Below are 19,152 nucleotides of genomic sequence, written 5' to 3' on the forward strand. Positions count from 1 at the left end.
CGCTCATTCAGAACGGGCAGAAACAGGCCGACCCCGGCAGCCTGGAGGACCTGACGCGAGATGAGACGGACCGTGCCGTGCCACTGTCTGAGCCGATCACCATTCAGAGGAGATCCCCGCTCATACGCAATCACAAGACTGGATCCATGGAGGTGATGCATACTAATTCACCCACAAAGAAACAGACTCGCTACATAAAAAATACCATCAAACATCAAATCACTAGTCTGTTGAGCCTTTTACCTCCACAGAGATGAAACCTGTTTTAGTTACTTATACAATCAGTGTGTTCTCTTCTGTGCTTTCGGCCTCTCCTCTTCTCCAAGGTCATATTCCACTCTGCACATTAGCAGCCAGATACATGATATCAGGTACACTCAAGCTGCCTTTTTACCACTGTCTGAGGTGTGTGTGTGTGCGTGTGTGTGTGTGTGTGCATGTATGTGTGTGTTTTCCACCAGGTTCTGTCAGAGACATCCTCCTCCAAGGTGGGCAGTTATCGCCTCTTCTCACTCTGCTCACGTCAATCCCCCGAGATGAAACAAAGTGGATTAGGTAGGTGTCGTAATGCCCCGTTTCCATGGCAACTGTGTGTGTAGATGACAGTGTGGAATGGCTCGGAGTGGGCGGGATGGGCGGGGACGTGTTTCATTAGAGGACTTCTGATCGGGGAGGACATTATCATTGACGGAAATCATCTGCTCTCTGTGGTTTGTTCTCACTGCGTGTGGAAGTGCATGCATGCAGCTGGTCTTCACGTCGCGTCTCCAGACGGAGATATACACACGTTTGTTAATGCATTCGCTTGTCAGCTTGACGAACACTAGCCTCCACACACAAGGGAGCTAAGTCAGTCTTCAGCAAATATACATCTGACAGTATTCCAGTTTTACCACTGATTTGGGATTTAAAGGCAGAGCCTGCTTCCAAAAGTCAGTGGTTCATTTTCTAGGACAAAGATCATCATCCTCCAGGCATAAAATGGATTTTGCATGAATCTCCATTTGAAATTTGTTCAACACTGTGGTCAGTCTTTGTCTGGAGGATGAGCCCAGTGCTTTCAAAATGATCTCAATGCACACTGCTTTGCATTAAGAGACTTTTCCACTGCATTCACGTGAACTGACTGTGATGACAATCACCAGTGGCATGTTCAGTTTCTCTACTGAGGCATTAAATTCTGTTCTTAAGTGTTAACCTCTATTAAAATCCATACAGATTAACATTTCACTGCCTCCTCTTTCCATCACAGTAAGCCTCCGGTGCTTCTCACCCCCCCCCTTTCAACATAATCCTGACAGAATGACTGACTCTGCTGCTGTTAAGACCTGACGCGGTGGCTTTTGAAAGAAAAAATCCACCCTAAGTTGCATTTCTGTGTCGGTGTTGTGTTTGGTGGCGAGTGATTCTTGTCACTGTCATGAGAGAGATAAACATCACCCTTTGGTGTCTAATTACCACTGCGGAGTTATTTACAGGAAGACCCAAAGATCTAATTGTGTTGCTTTTGCCTCTAACCACTTTCTCTTTCTGTGCTTTTTTTCTTTTTCACACTCTGTTTGGGCATAGGAATGTAGAAGAGCATTCTGGGAAATGTAGGAAACCAGTAAGAGCAGAGAAAGCGGACACCCTGGATGACAAAATTGCACTTAATGCATTGAATGTGTCACAAAGTGATGAGAGAAACTAAAAGGATTTCAGGGTGGATTTTTCCTTTTAGCCTCATGTGGCTGAACTTTGGCCTCCTGTGGGTCCTTGTTTCTGTCTGTCTATTTTTCTCTGTTTTTCCTGTCTCTTTTTCTCCCTTTCTCTGTCTCTCTCTCTCTCTCTGGTTAGTTGTTTTGAGTAACAGCATGATATGTAGTGGTAACTAACCACCCCCGCCCCCCTCGCAGGCTCTCAGTGCGCCGGGCTCTTCAGCACCACTGTCCTAGGTGGGTCCTCTAGCGCCCCTAATCTGCAGGACTACGCACGCGCACATCGCAAAAAATTCTCCACTGGCAGTCTGTCCTACAAAGACGGTACGTGTTTGAGATCGCGCTCCTTCACCAACCTGCACAGGGCAACAGCAGATCAGAGTCTGACACGTTTCCTCTTAGTCCTCAGATAGAAACTGTTGGTAGTTTGACATCCTTAGTGAAGCCCTGTGGGGAAACTGGGCACATAGACACATACAGTAGAAGTGTGTACTGCAGATAGGCTTGGTATGAAAAAGAAATGATTACGCTAGGTAGAGAAACTGTGAAATAGCAGCAGTAGGTCTAATTTGGACTGAAAGATGATGTGAGAAAAGGGAGAATCAAGAATGAATAAATATCATGTATACCCATACATGGATTTTATAGCTATTATTTTAGTAACTTCTCTATTTTTAGCCTCCATATTCATTCTAGCCACCAAAACCACTGGATTTTCCATCTTTTTTTTTTTTTTCTCCACGACACTTTGAGTGAATTGGTGTTTTCTTTTTTGTTTTTTTTTAGCAGTTTGCATACATGCAGCCACAGGCCCGTTTAAAACTAGTACCAGTGAATGTAAACTTTAGAGGTCAGGTTAATTTCTGACTTTCTCTGTCGGCGATTTAAGTTCTTTTTGCTAACTGCAATATTAACTGTGCAGTGGAGGATCCCACTTGTTGTTTTCAGTCAAGTCAGCATTGAATGTTTTGAGAGTCTGTTAGTCTGAGATGTCGCTGAAAGCTTGATTGATTTATTTCATTCTGAACAGCACACAGTATGATTTTCTTTTTTGTTAGAACTACTGCATGTATGAAGCAACTGTTCATCAGTACATGTTCGTTAACTTGCCCCTCATTCTCAATTTTGTTTTGTTTTTTTGTGCATGGTCCATGGCTGCACTGACTTCCTATTACAGTCTGCTCAGTGTCAGTTACCCATGATTCCAGTGGGCTCTACACCCTGACGGTACACTTGGGTATAGATGCAGTGACCGGCTGGTCGCTGACAAAAGAAACATCAGTGATACAAGAGAAGATAAGAGAAGCGTGATGAACTGAGGTCCCTTAAAGGCAGAATGAGTAGGATCAACGACACCAGACGCTCCTGCCCCCTGACTGCCGTTAGGGTTACGCTGCTCGCCAGCCATTCTGGAACAAGCTTTGTCCATTTTGCTCACTGCATTTTTTTTCCGGCACTGTGCCTGACATTCTCGCAGCTTCCTCTTTGATGTCTGCTCAATATCTGGCACCTGGTTGCTTTTGGCTTGGGGCTACACACCCACTGCCCAAAGATTGATGCCCAGAAACGACCTTAACGCAGCGAAATGAGGTCATACAGGCAGGGGGGCAGGGTCTCTGCAGGTACGGACGCTGCCTTAAAAGTTTAATGGATCATTGGTGATGATTAAGAGAGATTTACTGTTGAAAATCCTACTCATTCTACCTTTAAACTCAGTAACATATTGTGGCTCAATAGCAGAAGTCATACAGCAATTTTACATTCGCATCATTCACTCTTTATTTATTTATTTATTTTCTTTGCACATTTTTCTGAATGTGTCGGCCCTCCGCTGATGGAGTTAGAAAGCTCGGGCTGGACCCGTGTGCAAATATTATTCAAACAAGGTTTTGAATAATATTATACAAATTGTAAACGGTCAGTCTTAAACTCAAGGGTTAATGATGCATCGAAGCACGGCCATTATGTAGCTGACGTTGATGTCTGTTGTCACGTCGTCCAGTAGGTGTCACCGTGGTATCGCACAGACACACGGTCTGCTCTCAGCTGCCATCCTCCTGGTTGTCTCTCATGTAGCCTTGCTGTTGGTCTTTGTCATCCATCTTGTCACACCTCATTTTCCAGAATAAAAGGAAGCTTTGTAGTCTCGGTGCAGTCGAGGACGCACGTGTTGTGCCACTTCAGTGCATGCTCCTCCGTCAGTGTAGTGTTGGTGTCATTTCTTTCAGTTTTTTTGTCCCCGCTGAAGCGTCTTAATCCCGTTGATAGTTTTCATTGTTGCCTCAGTACATGAGAGAGAGAGGGCGAACAGCGTTTAAGCATCTACTGGGATTGTTGTTTATCTTGTCGTGGTTAGACCCGAAGCAGGAAAGCACAAATTAGACCTGAACGTCGGGCTCGTCTCGTCAAAAGCTTTTCTATTTCTCGGTGTCGACTCTTCACCTCCTCAGTTAAAACATCTCATCTCACTTTGTCATCAGAAGATGTTCCATCCATGTGTTGCCTCACCGCCATCTTCAAACATCTTCAAACATCTTCAGACATCAAATATCTCTGTCAGTAGCTGCAGTTAGGGCCTCTTCACAGACTGGAGCAGATAGGTCTGACTGTTAAAACCACTCTTTTGTAAAAGTGCCACTGTTGCGTCCACGTTAGAGAAGAACAGGGAAATGATTAAACATGACAAACAAGTTATTTTGGCTCATAGTAACACTAGTGAATTTTTTTTTTTTTTTATTTCCTCAGAGTTGTTGTCTATGCCGGCAGTAAAACGATTTTCTGTGTCGTTTGCAAAGCATCCGACTAATGGTACGTCTGCTTCTTTCAAGTATTTTTCCACTTCACCTCCCTTTGTCTTGCATGTCTTCAAACTTTTTTTTTGACCTTGGGTTTTTTTTTCCACATGGCCCTCCAGCATTCCAGGTTTCCTTTTTCTTTTTTTATGATGATTTAAGAAAAACCTTTTATTTATCCATATGCTTTGGACTCTTTTACTTTTCTAACACTACCTGACATTCTCTTTCTAACCAGGGTTCCCACTGGTCATTGAATTTGTGAGCTATCGAGAAATTAGTAGACGGGGAATGTCAGCACATTTTTACACAGGCCTCATAGTGTTTTAGCAGAAAGTAAAGACATCATAACACTTGCAAACCACACTGTAAATCAGCAGGGATTTAGTTTTTTTTGCACCTATTCCCCCAGTATCTATTTACTTCTTAGAAAGCGTGATGGATCATTTAAAATAAAGCTGAATCATCCCATATTATCCTATTTATAGAACAGCCGGTCAACGTGCCACAGACATTCGCTGCAAAACCTTAAACATTCATAAAATCATTCACCTTTGCCTTTTGAGATCTAATTATCCAATTGTGATACGTGTTTGTGGTGTAGTTTAGTGTTTGGCCTTCTCCAAATTTCCACTTGAGTCCGGTGTGAATCAGAAACTCAACTTCCCTTTGTTTCCTGCCGTTGGTAGATTGACCTAAGCCTGGAGCGGTAAGTGCATCTGCATGTACTTGAAGGTGTCGTGTGTAGGATTTCAAGGGCTCTATTGGCAGAAATGGAATGTAATATTAATAATTATGTTCTCAGTGGTGTATATTACATGAAATGAAGAGTCTTTGTGGTTTGTTACCTTAGAATGAGCCCAATATAACTACGCCAGGTCTTCTTCCACAGAGTCGGCTGGACAAACGGGGGGACTTTTGCGTTTCTATGTTGAACTGACGGCTTGAATTTGGTGGCGTGAATGCACTGGTTGGAAGACGAGAAGAAAGAAGAGGAATACAGTTTCATGTTGTGAACCGTTTTATTTTGACAAATGGAGGATTATTCTTATTATTTAACACGAGAAAAAAGCAAAGAGATGGTGAATCCCTGTCAGCCACCGTAGGTTCTCCTCCCCTCTGTGAACATTAGGGGTGAGGCGAGGCGGCCTTATTGCTAGAAGCCACTAAATCCTACACACTGCACCTTTTTGCTGTCGACCTTCTGCAGTATGTTGGTATTTCAAGCGTCAGAACCTTGTTTCTCTAAGGAATTAGACAAATCTGATTTTCCTGCCGCGATTTCTCCCGGTGACGGTCCTTTTCTTGGGCGTGTACATCGAAGACTGTGATACAAGCGTTCAACGGCAGCCGCTACTTGCATTTAAATTAACAAACAGCTGTTTGTATCTTCATATCACTGTTAAAAATGGAGAATTAACACAACAGACATTTACTAAACTTGTGTTTAATTCCACACAATATGGGGGGAAAATTAAACAAACTTATTTAGAGATGCTGTGGGAAGTTTAGATGGTGCGTAGTGGTTGCCATGGTGAACTAGTTCACTCGATAGGGAGCAGTTAGACTCTTACTAATCATCATGTTTTTGTGCCATCACTACCAGCTATAGCATCGCTGAGGAGTCGTTTTATCATCTTTGAAATGTGGAATTGTCATCAGAAAGTAGCGTTCGTGCCATGGACTCTGCTTTTTGTCGTTTTTAGGACAAATGTAATGGATAAACTTACATTGGCGGAGTGCAGACACTCAAATAAAATGGCGGACAGTAAATACAGTGCAATATTTATAATAAACGGAGTCAGAACTGAAATAATTTATCTGGACTTTGTGTTTCAAGTAGAATCAGGTCTGAGAGGGCAAAACTATAGATAAATAATAGTATAAATAAACTGTGAGACCAGTTTGTCTTGATTTGTGTTCTCAGCTTCACTGCTGCTCTTTAAAGTCACAACACACATCAGCAAAAGAAAATTACTTTTGAAGGTCGATGTCAACGATGTTTTATAATATCAGTCCTGATTTATTAAAGGGACGACTTTTAATCTAGAAGTTTGGGGACTTGCAAGAGACAAAGGAGGTTCAGAAGCTGAGATATCCTGACTTTTAGTCCCTGGTGGAGGTCACGTGTGTTTGTGTTGTGATCACGCTGATCAATGAGTGATAAACAGACCCAGGACCTGATTGACTAATAGAAGACCTTGTCCCGGGGTGGGTGTCAGATCCTGGTGTTTAGGTAGACCCATGAAGACGTCTGGTTCCTAGTAGGAAAACACTGAATCCACTTTCACCACAACTCATCAGATCTTCCCTGACTGGTGAAATACCTCTCTAACCACATTCCCTTAGTTTGTACCCAGAAGACACTTTACATCTGTCTCCACAGGCTGAACCAGTAAAGGAACTTTAAAAAAAAAAAAACAGTTCAAATTGTCGGAGCTTCGAAAATGAACGCTCATAAACAACTGCTGGTTGTAACTGTTCCCAGATTCATCATTCCTCTTTAAAATTCTCTTTAAAACCTTTAAATCTCCCTCCCTCCCTCCCTCCTTCCCTCCTTCGCTGTTTTCATGTTTAAATAGCAGCCTAACAACGCAAAGAGCCTTAAGGTCGCATCTTGTACCGAGGGTGGGAACCCTGTTTAACATCCTGCATACAGTTTGTAAACTGATCACCATTACCCAGTAATTCAGCTTTTTAGTTTTTTATTTTTATCCTCCAGTGGATAGGTGTGTGTGTGTGTGTGTGTGTGTGCACAGTAATTACCTAAGATACACACCTGTTGCCATCATTGTAGAGGATGTGACTTGAGTTCATTGTTAAAACTCCACCAACAGCACCTGAATGTTTAACCCTTCCTCTGACCTCAGCTTCATCAACCCCCCCCTCCTCCTCCTCCTCCCTCTTAGTAATGTTAAACTGTAATCTGTGTGTGTTTTTACACAAAGCTGCCCGTATTATAAATAACACTCCCTCACAACTGACCGAACCAGGATGAACTCTCACTGACAGACCGGGGAAGGGTTAATGCATCGTCCATCCCATCTCCTGTGTCCCTTCTGAGAAAAACATCCGCTTGTTTTGTTGTCATTCAGAAGCACACGTAAGCTTGTCACTGTTTTCGGCGCACAGGCGTGGTCGTCCAGTGTGTTCGAGGCTTATTGTTAAAGAAGCAGCACACTGGCAGTGTGTGTGGCTACAGCTGAATGCTATTTTTATTGATCTCTTCGGGGTCTTGAGTGTGGACAGCGAGGCAGAAAGACGCTGGTGTGTATGTATAGGATTGTGTTGGACTGGTTTAAACGGCACTGAGAGGCACGTTTTGGTCTTTTTTTTGGTCGTTTAACTGGCAAAAATGTTCATCCGCGTTCACAAAGTAGTTCGGTGGCAAGTTTCCGTTAGCGCTGGCCTGTCGACCAGAGCAGTGAAAGACAGTCAGGCTCCTAGAAAATGAACAAATTCCCGTTAAGGCGATGCCACTGCAAATACACTCAGTATAACCTCCACCTGCTGTATTAGCATGTTTTTCTCTTGCGTATATTATCCACCACAGGAACACAAGATGACACGTCCGCCATAGCAGTGGCTCCACCTCTCTGGTGCACTGCGAAAGGTATGACGGCCCCCAGCGACGCACTTCTGTGTTGCCGCCAAATGTCCAGCTGCAGCTTTGTATGAGCGGCGTGATAAGATGAGATCAGGTGTCCACATTATCTGTTAACGTGGACACAGGATTAATCTGCACCTTTTAACAGCTTCTGCCGTGTTTTTTGTGTTGTTTTTGGAGACGTGGCTGCAGGATTGTGATTAATTTCTGGCTAAAGCGCTTCCTTTAAGTGTCTCGTGTCTCACTTGCTCCTGTGTGGATTCTCCTGATTTGGATCAATGGTGTTTATTAGAGCAGCGGTTCTCCACCTTGAGGAGGGTCCAGCGGGTCCCTGGAAAACTAGAGAGTGTTTTAATTTCTTTAATTTAATTATTTAATTGTCAAGGATTTAGCTCAATGAGAGAGTATGATTTGACTATTCTCTCTTCACTGTTAATCTACAGTGTGGAAAGTTGGGAAACAACTTGTCAAACTACAGGTTCACAGCCTGATGAGTGTCAGTTTGGGGGTCCTTGACACTAAAAAGGTTGAGAACCACTGCATTAAAGTACGCACACTAGTATTTGGAAGTCAAAATGAGATACTGCAGAGGAGCAACATGATGTTTTTATTTCCACTGCCTTGTTCTGAGCCTTGCTGAGGAGCTGGATGGTTTGTCTCACAAAGTTGCTTGAGATGTTTTGCTGCTTCTTTTGATCTACGGCTGTTTGGTGACCAGGATACAGTGTTGGCTGCCTTTTTTGCGTGTACAGCACAACCTTTTCTCTCTCACACACACACACACACACACACACTTCACGTCTCCTCCCTCCTACTTCCTCTCTCTGTATCCCTCTCCAAACTATTTTTTCCCGCTCATCTGTATCGTACTGCAGTCCCTCTCTCTCTCCCTTCCTCCTCGCTCACATCCTATCGAATCATGTCTTTTGTACTGCTCCTCCTCTTCCTCCTCCTCCTCCTCCACTGCTCTGTCCTTCCTCGCTCTCCCTCTTCTTCCTCAGAGCCCCTGGAGGAGCACCATGTGGCCCAGTTGTTGAGGTGTTTCTCCACCGACCTCAGCCTGGGCCGCCACCTCTCTCTGGACGGGGCGCTGGCCCACCACCTCCACCAGTGCTCCTACCACCTCCGCCTCTTCCGAAACTGGCTCATCTCCGGCCAAGACCCCCTAGAGTACCTCCACGGTCAGCCCCTGGCCCCGCCCTCCATACCCCCAGCCTCACGCCCTGTTCAACCACTGCTCACGGTTTAGTTGGGACTGTGCTTGCTCTGTGGTTGACTCTCATGCTTTGCCTCTTGATGTTTCTGCATGCTTGCCTGTTTCTGTGGTTATGCAGATTGCAAGCTGGAGTGGTGTGAGCTGTTTGGGTTACTGGGGCCATTTTTTTGCGACTACTCTCCTTCCCCTTCTGCAGTAAATCTTTTCCCACCTTCTCTCCAATCCATAAACCCACAGAGTTTGTAATTTTGTTATTTTGATTTTTTTGAAGGATCAGATTCTGAATCCGTACGACGTTTTTCTGAATTTAACTGTAACCAGAAATGAAAAGCAGGGCTGCAACTAACAACTATATTCATAATTGAATAATCTGCATATTATTTCTGTGATTAATTGATTAATTGTTGACCAGAAAATAATCAAAATCAAAAGTGAAATGCCTTAAAAAAAAAAAAGTATCTTTGCAAGTGGGCCAAAAAAAAAAATCTAAATTAGTCACCTTAATTAATTTCTGTAATTTCTTTTCAAGTACAGCAACTTTTCTTGTTCAACGTGGTTTCTATTCATTTAAAGTGCAAAGGACAAATAAACAGGACAATGTGGAGATTAGGTCTAAAACACCACGAACTGTATACATTCAATCAGGCAGCCTGTGATGACTGAAGAGGGACAAACACACACCAACATTTTATACTTGGCGTTTTCTAATTACAGACTTTGTCCTCATCCGTCCTACTTAAAGTTTCTCATTTTTCTCACTTGCTGTTAAAATGAGGCGAGTTTAAATGGTTTGCAAGAGTGAGAGTATAAACGCAGCTCGAGGCTGTGAAGGTGGACTGGATGAGTTTCCGTGTTGGACGTGATGACATGTAACATCAACCAGCAAAACCTCTGAAGTCTCAGATAGCCTCTTGTTGTCAACCGCATCGCTTTAAAACAAGTGAAAGCATCAAAATCCAGAGTATTTCAGAGTATTTACTGAACGAAAACCCATTAAAACAAACCCATTGAAGTCATTTCCATGTTCTCGGACTCGTTCCTGCAGCTCTCTGTAATAAAAGCCTCAAAGAAAGCGGGAGCACAGCGCACACTGCAGAGGTTACAAGGCCAAATAGAAAGTCATCGTCGAACACTTGGTCACAGTCTCGTTGCCTTTGATCAGATTCCTCCTGATCCAAATCAGGAAACTCTAGTTTAGTGGAGTAGAAGTGAAATAGAGCCTTAAACATTATCAGCACATTCCTCCACACACTGTATATGAATCAACATACTGGCAGTGGCTTCCTGACAGCGTTACGTATGAATATTTACATGTTTAGGCCTCACAGGAACAGACTGCTGCTGCGGTGAGGCTGCTGACGAAGCAGCAGGTCTCCGTTCAGGATTAAAGATTGTTTTTTTTTTTTTTAATACTTCCAGCTGATTACCCATCATCACTCGCCCCACTCTCCATGTTTTTTAATAAAGGTGCAGTTATTGAACCACATTATCTTCGTGCATTTGGAATCAGCTACTTGAGTTAGATTTGAATGCAGGCGTCGCTCCTACCTGACACTAACCAGCATGTGATTCCTGCTCGTTTGCCGTACGTTCTGGCGTACGCAACTCACATCCTGTGCGGTCAGGCGCAGGAAGAACGACGTCCTCCTCTGAGGTTTCAGACGATCCAGGCAGGCTGTGGTTTCACGCTTTGTGATTGTGAGCGGCTCTGGTGAAATGCGGCTTGGTTGTGAACTAACAGTGGATGAACCGCCTTCGGTGACGCGCGTTGGACCCGAGCTGCGGTCCGGACATGTTGTGACCGGTGTGTGCCGCTGGCGGAGCTGCAGCTTCTGTGTGTCGGGACTGATCAGACAGGCAGACGTTATGTTTTTTTCAGATCTGCTTGCTTTCGCAAAACACACAGCGAGACGTTTGAGATGTGTAGACTTGTTACCGTTTGATATGGTGTCATGTTGTCTTGGCGTCCAGCATGGTGTTATTTGCAACTTGCCTGTGTGGAGATGAAGCATAGAGGCTGGCAGGAGCTCACAGCGGGTTAGGGCCCCGTTGAGAAACAGGAGCAGGGTTTTAGAGCACCGTGTCGAGGTGTAGTGAATGGGTGGCGATGGGGCGGTGGTGTCTGGTGTCAGCTGAAGTGGTTCTGCCTGCTCCTCTTCTGACTGCCCCGTCTAACTGAGGGCTGATGTGCCTGCGGGCGTCGTGTCTCTCCCTCTGCCGCAGGCTTCGAAGGCTGCTCCATGGTGCCCTCCATCTACCCTCTGGAAACGCTGCACAACTCGCTGTCACTAAAGCAGGTCAACGAATTCCTCGCCGGTGTGTGTGAGAGCGCCGGGGATCCCCACACGAGGACGACCAGAGGTTAGAGAACCAAACGCATTCAGGTCATTATTTTTATCATAACCGTTGTTGCTTCACTTGACCCGTGGCTCTCGCTCTCATCCCTGCAGCTCTGTCGGCCATGTTTGACACGCACAACCAGCCCTCAGTGGACTCGTACATCCCTCAGAGAGTCCTCTCCTCCTCCATCTCGCTCAGATCTCGTTCTGACAGACCTCCTTGGTGTGAGTATCGCAGCGTCACCGAATTTGACATTTCTAGGTTGGCCTCCCTCGGCTGTCTGAGTTTCAGACGTCTGTGGATTATTAATAGGGACTCATATCGTCCACAGTCTGTCATCTTCTCAGACTCATTCAACCATCACACAACACTTTGGTCTTTTTTTTTTTTTACAAATAAAACCTTATTAAATCTTATTTGTGGTGTTTTTTTATTTAGGAATGGACTTGTTTAGCCAACTCAATCATAATCTGCTCCTTGGGGTTTATTTTCTGTTCCTGCAGACAGCAGCGGTCCGTCCAGCACCGTTTCCAGCGCTGGACCCTCCTCTCCCACCACAGCGGACACTTCGCCACGCTTCAGCTTCAGCGATAAGATCTCCCTCACCCCTCAGAGCAGCGAGGAAACTCACTCCTCTCAGAACATTTCCACTCAGCCAGTGTCCACCGCAGGGTCACAAGTCCTGAACCCAACTTTTCCTGCTCTTTCAAACCCCACTGAAGTCCCCCTGACTCCCAATAACTCACCAGAGGATGATGCTGAGCACTGCGGCGTCCCCACCGGTCCCCAGCCTGATAATCCTGAATGTACACTGGAAGGGCCGGAGGTGGCCTCTGCGGCCCTGGACGCCTCCAGTGGTGTCATTTCCGATCCTGGCCTGAGGCCGGCGTGCTCTGCGTTAGCCGAGCTCACTCTGAGTCGGATGGAGGGCTACTGCCTCCCAGGCTCTCTGCCTGTGCTGCTGGAGCTCAGAGAGAGCGGCAGCGAGGCGGGCTCCAGCTCCCAGACGCCCCAGTCTCCTGAGGGGCCCGACGAGTTCTTTGACACCCAGGAGTCGATGGAGCTGTGGATGGACAGTCCGGAAAGCCCCCCCTGTCCCGAGACGCCTCTGGAGGTCGGAGCCAGTCACACAGCGGAGCCGTGAGGCGCAGAGTGCTTCAGAACAACTAGCTGCAGATCTGTCAGACACTACTGAGGGCACATCTGTAACTTCAGCCATCTTCCTTGTTGTCATTCGTGAGCAGTGAGGCGTTGTCCTGAGCTACAGCCGCCCTCCCATCTCCACTAGCTTGATGACTGTGTGTTGAGTAATAATGAACGGCTCTGTGTTGGAGAATCATATGACTTTGCCACACGTGCTGTAATTTGCCTTTTAAAAAGCACACTGGTGACACTCTGACTGTCCGCCGGCTCACTTCATTCATCTGTAAAGATGTAGGAAGCCACTTTGTTGTAAGGTGAAGCTTTATTGTCGTGTGTAAAATCAGCATACGCTCATACGCTGTTACAGAAGCTCTTTAATGATCTTTGGCCTCTGCAGCCCCACAGCTCGGACATGTTATCACCTTTTAAAGCAGTTACAGCGACAGCGTTCGCAATCAGCGGCCTATTTCCACACCCAGCAGGCACGGAACAAACCCATCACCCCATCAGAGTCGTGTTTGTGTCCACGTGATGAATAGAAAGTTGAATGTTCACTCCCCCTTTTTAGCTCTGGTTTGGTCTCCACCAACTCACCAGGAAGATTTTAGCGGCGAGATGTCTCACGAGTTGTCTGTCTGCTCTGTTAGCTGATAGCGGTTAGCGTGCAGCAGATTAATCAGGGGCCGACTGGAGCGACGAGTCTTAACCAAACAGTAAAAATGTGCTGTGAAACAAAAATAACGAGCTAAAAGAGGATAAAAGAAAAAAGGCGTATTCACCTTTAAAGTGTAAGGATATTGATTAATGGAGTTTTAAACGGTGTCACGTCTGTCTCACGTCTTACCTTCAGCCCCGACTCTCCCACACCTGCAGTAGTGAAGTTTTAGCCTTCAGATTACAGATTACAGATTACAGTCCTGGCCGTGCTTCATCATCGCTGCACAAGCACGAGCTGCTCTGTCTAGTTTGTTTGTTACAGACTCGTTGCTTTGACGAGCAAACGCAGGAAGCGACTCGCAGTACAAGACGGGGAAAAAAGCCAATCGGTGTCTCTTCTCTCTCCGTCCTGTGTTTAGCTCCTGTGGCGCTTCATGTTTAGTACCTGCGTCTGTGATTTACACACACACACACACACACACAAAAAAAAGAAAAAAGCTGAATCTTCATTACTGCTGTTAAAATATAACAAGTGTTTAATCTCCAGGTCAAAGTTTGTGTGCACTGCTTACTGCCAAAGTCCTTAAGCCTCATCGAAGATTTAATATAATCAGTAGAAACTGATAGAGAGAGAGAGAGAGAGAGAATATTTATTTTGAAATTACATCTTGAAACAAATTGTTTTTTGATACCCACATCAGATATTTAATTATTGTACCATAGCTATTGTATATTTTTTTGTAAAATCACCTCATGATGCGGGAAAATCTGAAAGCTAATCTCTCATTTTATCACTGAACAAACAGGAGGGGGCTTTGTACATTAAATGTGCTTTTATTGGGGCAAGCAGTTGTGTAGCAGGTGTGTGTGAGTGTGTGTGTGTGTGCGTGTGTGTGTGTGTGTGGGGGGGGTGCACACATGTATGAGAAACAATCCAGGTAGAAGAAAACGCCGATGTGCTATTCTGTTGTGAAACCAGTGGGATGTCATGTCCCTCTGATGTCCTGTAGAGGGGAGCTGGTGAAGCTCTGACCTGCCATCCATCCACACAGGTGATCACTCTGTTCTGCTTTTGTGCTGTCTGCTTAAAGGTGCAGTGCACTCAAATTACAAAACACCGTCGTAACCTCTGCTGGTGTCTAGCCATGCAAAAAGTTTTGGGTTTTATCTGTCCAGGTTTTCTGTCACCTTTCTGTCAAAACATGATTTCAGCTGACAAAAAAAGAACTTATGTGTATTTCTTACCGATTTTTTTGTCTTAAAAAAAAAAAGAAAGAAAACCTTAGCGCTGAACCTTTTTCAATAAAACAAATGTGTGACCGTCTGCAGTGGAAGCAGATCAGATCATGAAGTTTGTGACTGGAGCGTCGCCTGAGGAGACGATCAAACATCAGAGCTGTGTGGAGCGATGAGGAGAACCGTAACCTTCCTCACATCAGCACATGAAACATGCAGAAATGTCATATTTCCATCATGTTCTCCGTTGTTTGAGGTTTAACAGCATCCACCAAACGCTCCTCTCTGAATATTTGTCTAACGGCAACAGATTTAAGCAGGAACAGCCCTTTTATCGCTCTCTGTGGACACCAGTCTCTCAGAACACAGGAGCATCTGATCGGTGACTTTGTCTGTATTATAATGTGACTTTGGCATTTTAAAGGTTTAGTTCAGATCTAAAGTCACAAAGTCCTGTGTTCTGAGAGCTAAACTTGCTGATTAAGGATGGAAACAAGAATTTATTCGCATTTTCTTTTGCAGATTTTCTGGAGATTCGGTTACATTTAAACCCCCTCAGCAGTGAACCTCTCTGTTTTTCTTAATAAGCGTTGGTGCAGCTGCATCCACGACCCCAACAGTGATGATAGTGATGATAACACAGTGTCTATGATGTAATGAAATATTTGACTCACTCGTTTCAGGGAGTTTGTGGAAACCAGAAAAGATTTTCACCTTTTTTTTTTTTTTACAGCCGTCCCCTTTTGTAGATGTATGTGGACGCATGAAATGAAGAGACTGATGTCTGACAATCTGGGCAGATGAAACCAAAACTACCTCCATGGCTACACACACACACACACACACACACGTTTGGGTGAACTGACCCTTTAAATCCACCTCTAATCCCTGAGGATGAGCCTCGGTGCCGTTTCACGCTGTGTGTTTTCTCCTCCAATCACCTGAGCGCCCCTGCAGCACAAAGGGTTTCTCTCCGTTGTTCTGGAATAATCTCGTCTGTGTGAAGTTAATCATTTGATTTATTTTATTTTTTTTGGGGGGGAAAGGCCGTTCTGTGAAACATCCACAGTTTATTGTAATAATTCCAACGATGCTAAAAAAAAAAAAATACAGCTGCTGGAATGTAGATTCCTTTTGTGGGTCTAGTTTATTGTTTGGTCGAGTATCATGATGTCTGTCCTCTTAAAATAAACCAGCCGGATAAACTCATCAAGTGGAAGAAGAGCATTTGTAGAAAAAGATTTAAAGGAAAACTCAAACACTGGTTTGATTTCCACACTTTTATTAACATTATCTGTTAGTTATTATTCCTTTTCTTTGGTTTGCATTAAAATAATAACCTTGTTATATCACTGCACTGAAGAATAACACTTCTGTCGGCAGTTATCTGTATGAGTTTTCCCTTTTTGTACATTAGAGGCAGCATGAGGGGAAGTAGATGAGGTGAAAGAGGTGGATTACCTCATTATGTAACACAACAGCTGGATGTGGCAGATTTATTTATTCAGGCGGATTTAGAAGTGTAGCGCTCACAAATGTGATCAAATCTGGAAAAGTGTCTCACACAGAAACCTGTGGACGCTCACTGTCGTTCCAAAACTGCTTTAATCTGCTGATACGACGGCCTCCAGTGAGTGATAAGCATCTGACGTCACCGCAGAGATACACCTGTAAGATTGGTGGACAGCCACCAGACTCCACTGACAAAAACAGTGATTTTACCTCACAGAACACAGAGGATGTTGTTCTGCTGCTGCCTCCGTCAGTTTGTTTGTTTGTGCTGCAGGACTTCAAACTGGTCCTGTGTTCTGCAAGATAAAATTACTGCTTTTGTCAATGGAGTCTGGTGGCTTTGATCAAAAAGGAATCATCTCCATGTTGCTGTCAGACACTTAGAATAACAATCAGTGGCTAAACCACTTTTTGGTTTTGGTTTGGAGTCCAAGCTGTGAGTAAAGACCAGAAGACCAGACCAGAAGTTCTCTGCAGGCAGCGAACAGACGTGTGTTTTCCCCCCCGATGACAGAAGTCCACTTCACCACAGCAGGTGAGTTTCCTCTCCAGTCTAAATCTTCAGGTGGTGAATGTGTCTGGACGCCTGCAGGCAGCAGCAGCAGCAGCAGCAGAGCTCTCTCACTGTGTGCTGTCACTGTGAAGGTCGGTACTGTGCACAGGGAGTGATGCTCAGGCTGAGCTGGGGAGGGATGGGAGGGATGGGGGGAGTCACACTTCATTTAAAACCTGAATCAGCAACCTAACCAGTAACTCCAGCTGTCAGCGAGACACTGCTGATATTTAACTAACTACCACATGTATAAATACTGTTTGGAGCTACTTTTCCATTTTACACTACAGCAGCAACATCACTTTGAGGAATCATATAAAATATACTCATGAATTATGATGTATTCTCACATATTAACCTACTCAGCACTATTTAAAGTTACTACAATTAACCAACTGCAGCGTTAAAGGCAGCAGAATGTGTGTTTTCTTCCAGTAATATTGGAAAGTGGCATCTTTACTGTCTAGTTTTATTATAATGGCTCATGTTTTCTATGTAATATGTTAATGTGTGAAGCAGCTAAAGCTGTTTTATATGAAGTAGCTTCAAGTAAAAGTGCCTCTAAGTCTGAGCACAGTTACATTTCACTGCTGTTTCTCTACAGGAGTGTCCGTCCTGAACATTTACACCCAGCCAGCCATTTACTTCTGTCACATCAGTTGTTCCCACTGTGCTCCACCCTGGTCATGTGACCCAGGAGGTGATGTCACTGCAGCATCCTCTCAGCATCCTCTCAGCCTGGTCTTCAGATCGTCCTCCAGCTCCTTCCTGCAGCACACTCTCAGTTCCACAAAGCCCTCTCAGTGAGCGGGGAGCTGCTGCTCCACCGGTCGCCGCCGTCTCTGCTCAGCTCGTATCAGCACGTCTGCTGAAAAAAGGGGGTCGGAACAAAGCCCCCACTGTCCCTGAGTCTGGATCCCTCTGTGGGGGTCAACCCCAGGGGGCTGCATCGCCCTCACACTCTGAGAGGCTGAGAGGAAGGACGAGTGGTCTAAAAAGACTAGATCAGTGGTTCCCAACCTGCGGGTCGGGACCCCAAAATGGGTCGGAAGATAAATTTGAGGGGTCGTGAGGTGATAAATAGAGAATAAGTTTCTGCTGCATCGTTTTTATTCTTTTATTCTTTGCTCTAGAGATGTTAATGTTCATAGTCCCACATGGATGGATCCTAATGACAGAAATGATTCTTTTTCTCTAACCCAACATCAGATTGACATTTTGGCGTATTCATCATCATCATAAACTCCTGAATCTCATTGAATTCGGTTGAGAAGTTATGTGCAATATGCCGGCAACGTCGACTTCTGTCATTAATGTCTGGTCTCAACCTGCTCTATATATATATATAAAGTGGTGCTGTATAAATAATGAAATGTTTATTGATACACACTCTGTGATATTGGGCTTATTCACTCACTGACTGATCCGTTAACGGCTGCTAACCAGCATGTTTGCATGCTAATGTTAGCGTTTAGCTCCAAGCATTGCTGTGATGCTAAATACAACACAGAGCCATTTACATGACTCTGGACTCCTCAGGCTGGTTTTTGAAGCTCTTAAAGCCTCTAAAAACTACTAAAATAAAAAGTCACCCTTTGACGAGTGTTAATTCATTAGCTTTACTTAGCTAATAGGCATCGCTTGACTTTAAAGAGTCGCAGCTAAAACATTTGGGAACCAGTGATCTAGAGAACACGTCTCACGATCAGTTTGATTTTTTTTAAAAAAAGCTAAAACTAATGATTTTCATCAGCTTTCAAATATTCATGTGATGTAATGATGCCAAGAGAAAAGAAGAGGGAGACATTTTCCTTCAGTAAATGATGTTTTTATTGGTCTTCACCACACTTTTTCCCTTTTAACAATAAATCTGTTTTCTATTTTACCTTTTTTTAAGCATTTAAAGAGAGAGATCAAGAGAATATTGCACTTAAAACAAGAGATGAAAGTAGAACCATGAAGCAGAAAGGAGGAAAAAAAAAAAACAATCACGAGGCTTTCTTTACAGCACAGCACAGCCAGGTTACATTTGCCTCCTCAGGACCGGACAGCTTAGCTTCTTAAATATACATCTTTTAAAATAGCATTTCTATGTTTAAGTCAGTTTTTCTTCAGCTATTACAATACAGGAGAACTCAAAAGGTACACATGCACGTACAAGCAGGGCTCACTGAAAACCAACAGTCTTTATGATGATTTGTTTCACGGCAGATGAGTCTGAATGCCACAGATATTTTCTTTTCTCTTTTTTTTTTTTGTTGTTGTTGTTGTTGCACAATACGAAAATGCAGCGTTTATGTGTGAGTGTGTGTTTATCAGTAAGCTTTATCTGGAAAAGAGTGTGAATAATAGGAAATCCTCTATAGTTAAAAAGGTACTGACATGAGTGGACTGGGCTC

At 44.3% G+C, this 19,152-nt stretch overlaps 1 protein-coding gene across 4 annotated transcripts in view; it reads left to right on the plus strand.

The window, feature by feature from the left end:
• Positions 1 to 13,149, plus strand: part of ppip5k1a (diphosphoinositol pentakisphosphate kinase 1a) — a 32,414-nt gene extending 19,265 nt beyond the window's left edge. Inside the window, exons 24-31 of one of the 4 annotated variants that reach the window (XM_070833686.1) lie at positions 12 to 152; positions 462 to 555; positions 1,896 to 2,021; positions 8,043 to 8,102; positions 9,098 to 9,277; positions 11,536 to 11,673; positions 11,763 to 11,876; positions 12,156 to 13,149. In XM_070833686.1, coding sequence (XP_070689787.1) covers positions 12 to 152; positions 462 to 555; positions 1,896 to 2,021; positions 8,043 to 8,102; positions 9,098 to 9,277; positions 11,536 to 11,673; positions 11,763 to 11,876; positions 12,156 to 12,796 — 1,494 coding nt within the window. In that variant the 3' untranslated portion in view covers positions 12,797 to 13,149. Of the gene's footprint in view, positions 1 to 11; positions 153 to 461; positions 556 to 1,895; positions 2,022 to 4,442; positions 4,506 to 8,042; positions 8,103 to 9,097; positions 9,278 to 11,535; positions 11,674 to 11,762; positions 11,877 to 12,155 lie in introns of all 4 variants that reach the window. The other 3 variants (XM_070833764.1, XM_070833843.1, XM_070833924.1) reach the window with 3 other exon arrangements.
• The last annotated feature ends 6,003 nt before the right edge of the window (positions 13,150 to 19,152 follow it).

This window comes from Pempheris klunzingeri, chromosome 1, assembly GCF_042242105.1.
Source record: "Pempheris klunzingeri isolate RE-2024b chromosome 1, fPemKlu1.hap1, whole genome shotgun sequence".
In the NCBI taxonomy this organism is placed as follows: domain Eukaryota; kingdom Metazoa; phylum Chordata; class Actinopteri; order Acropomatiformes; family Pempheridae; genus Pempheris; species Pempheris klunzingeri.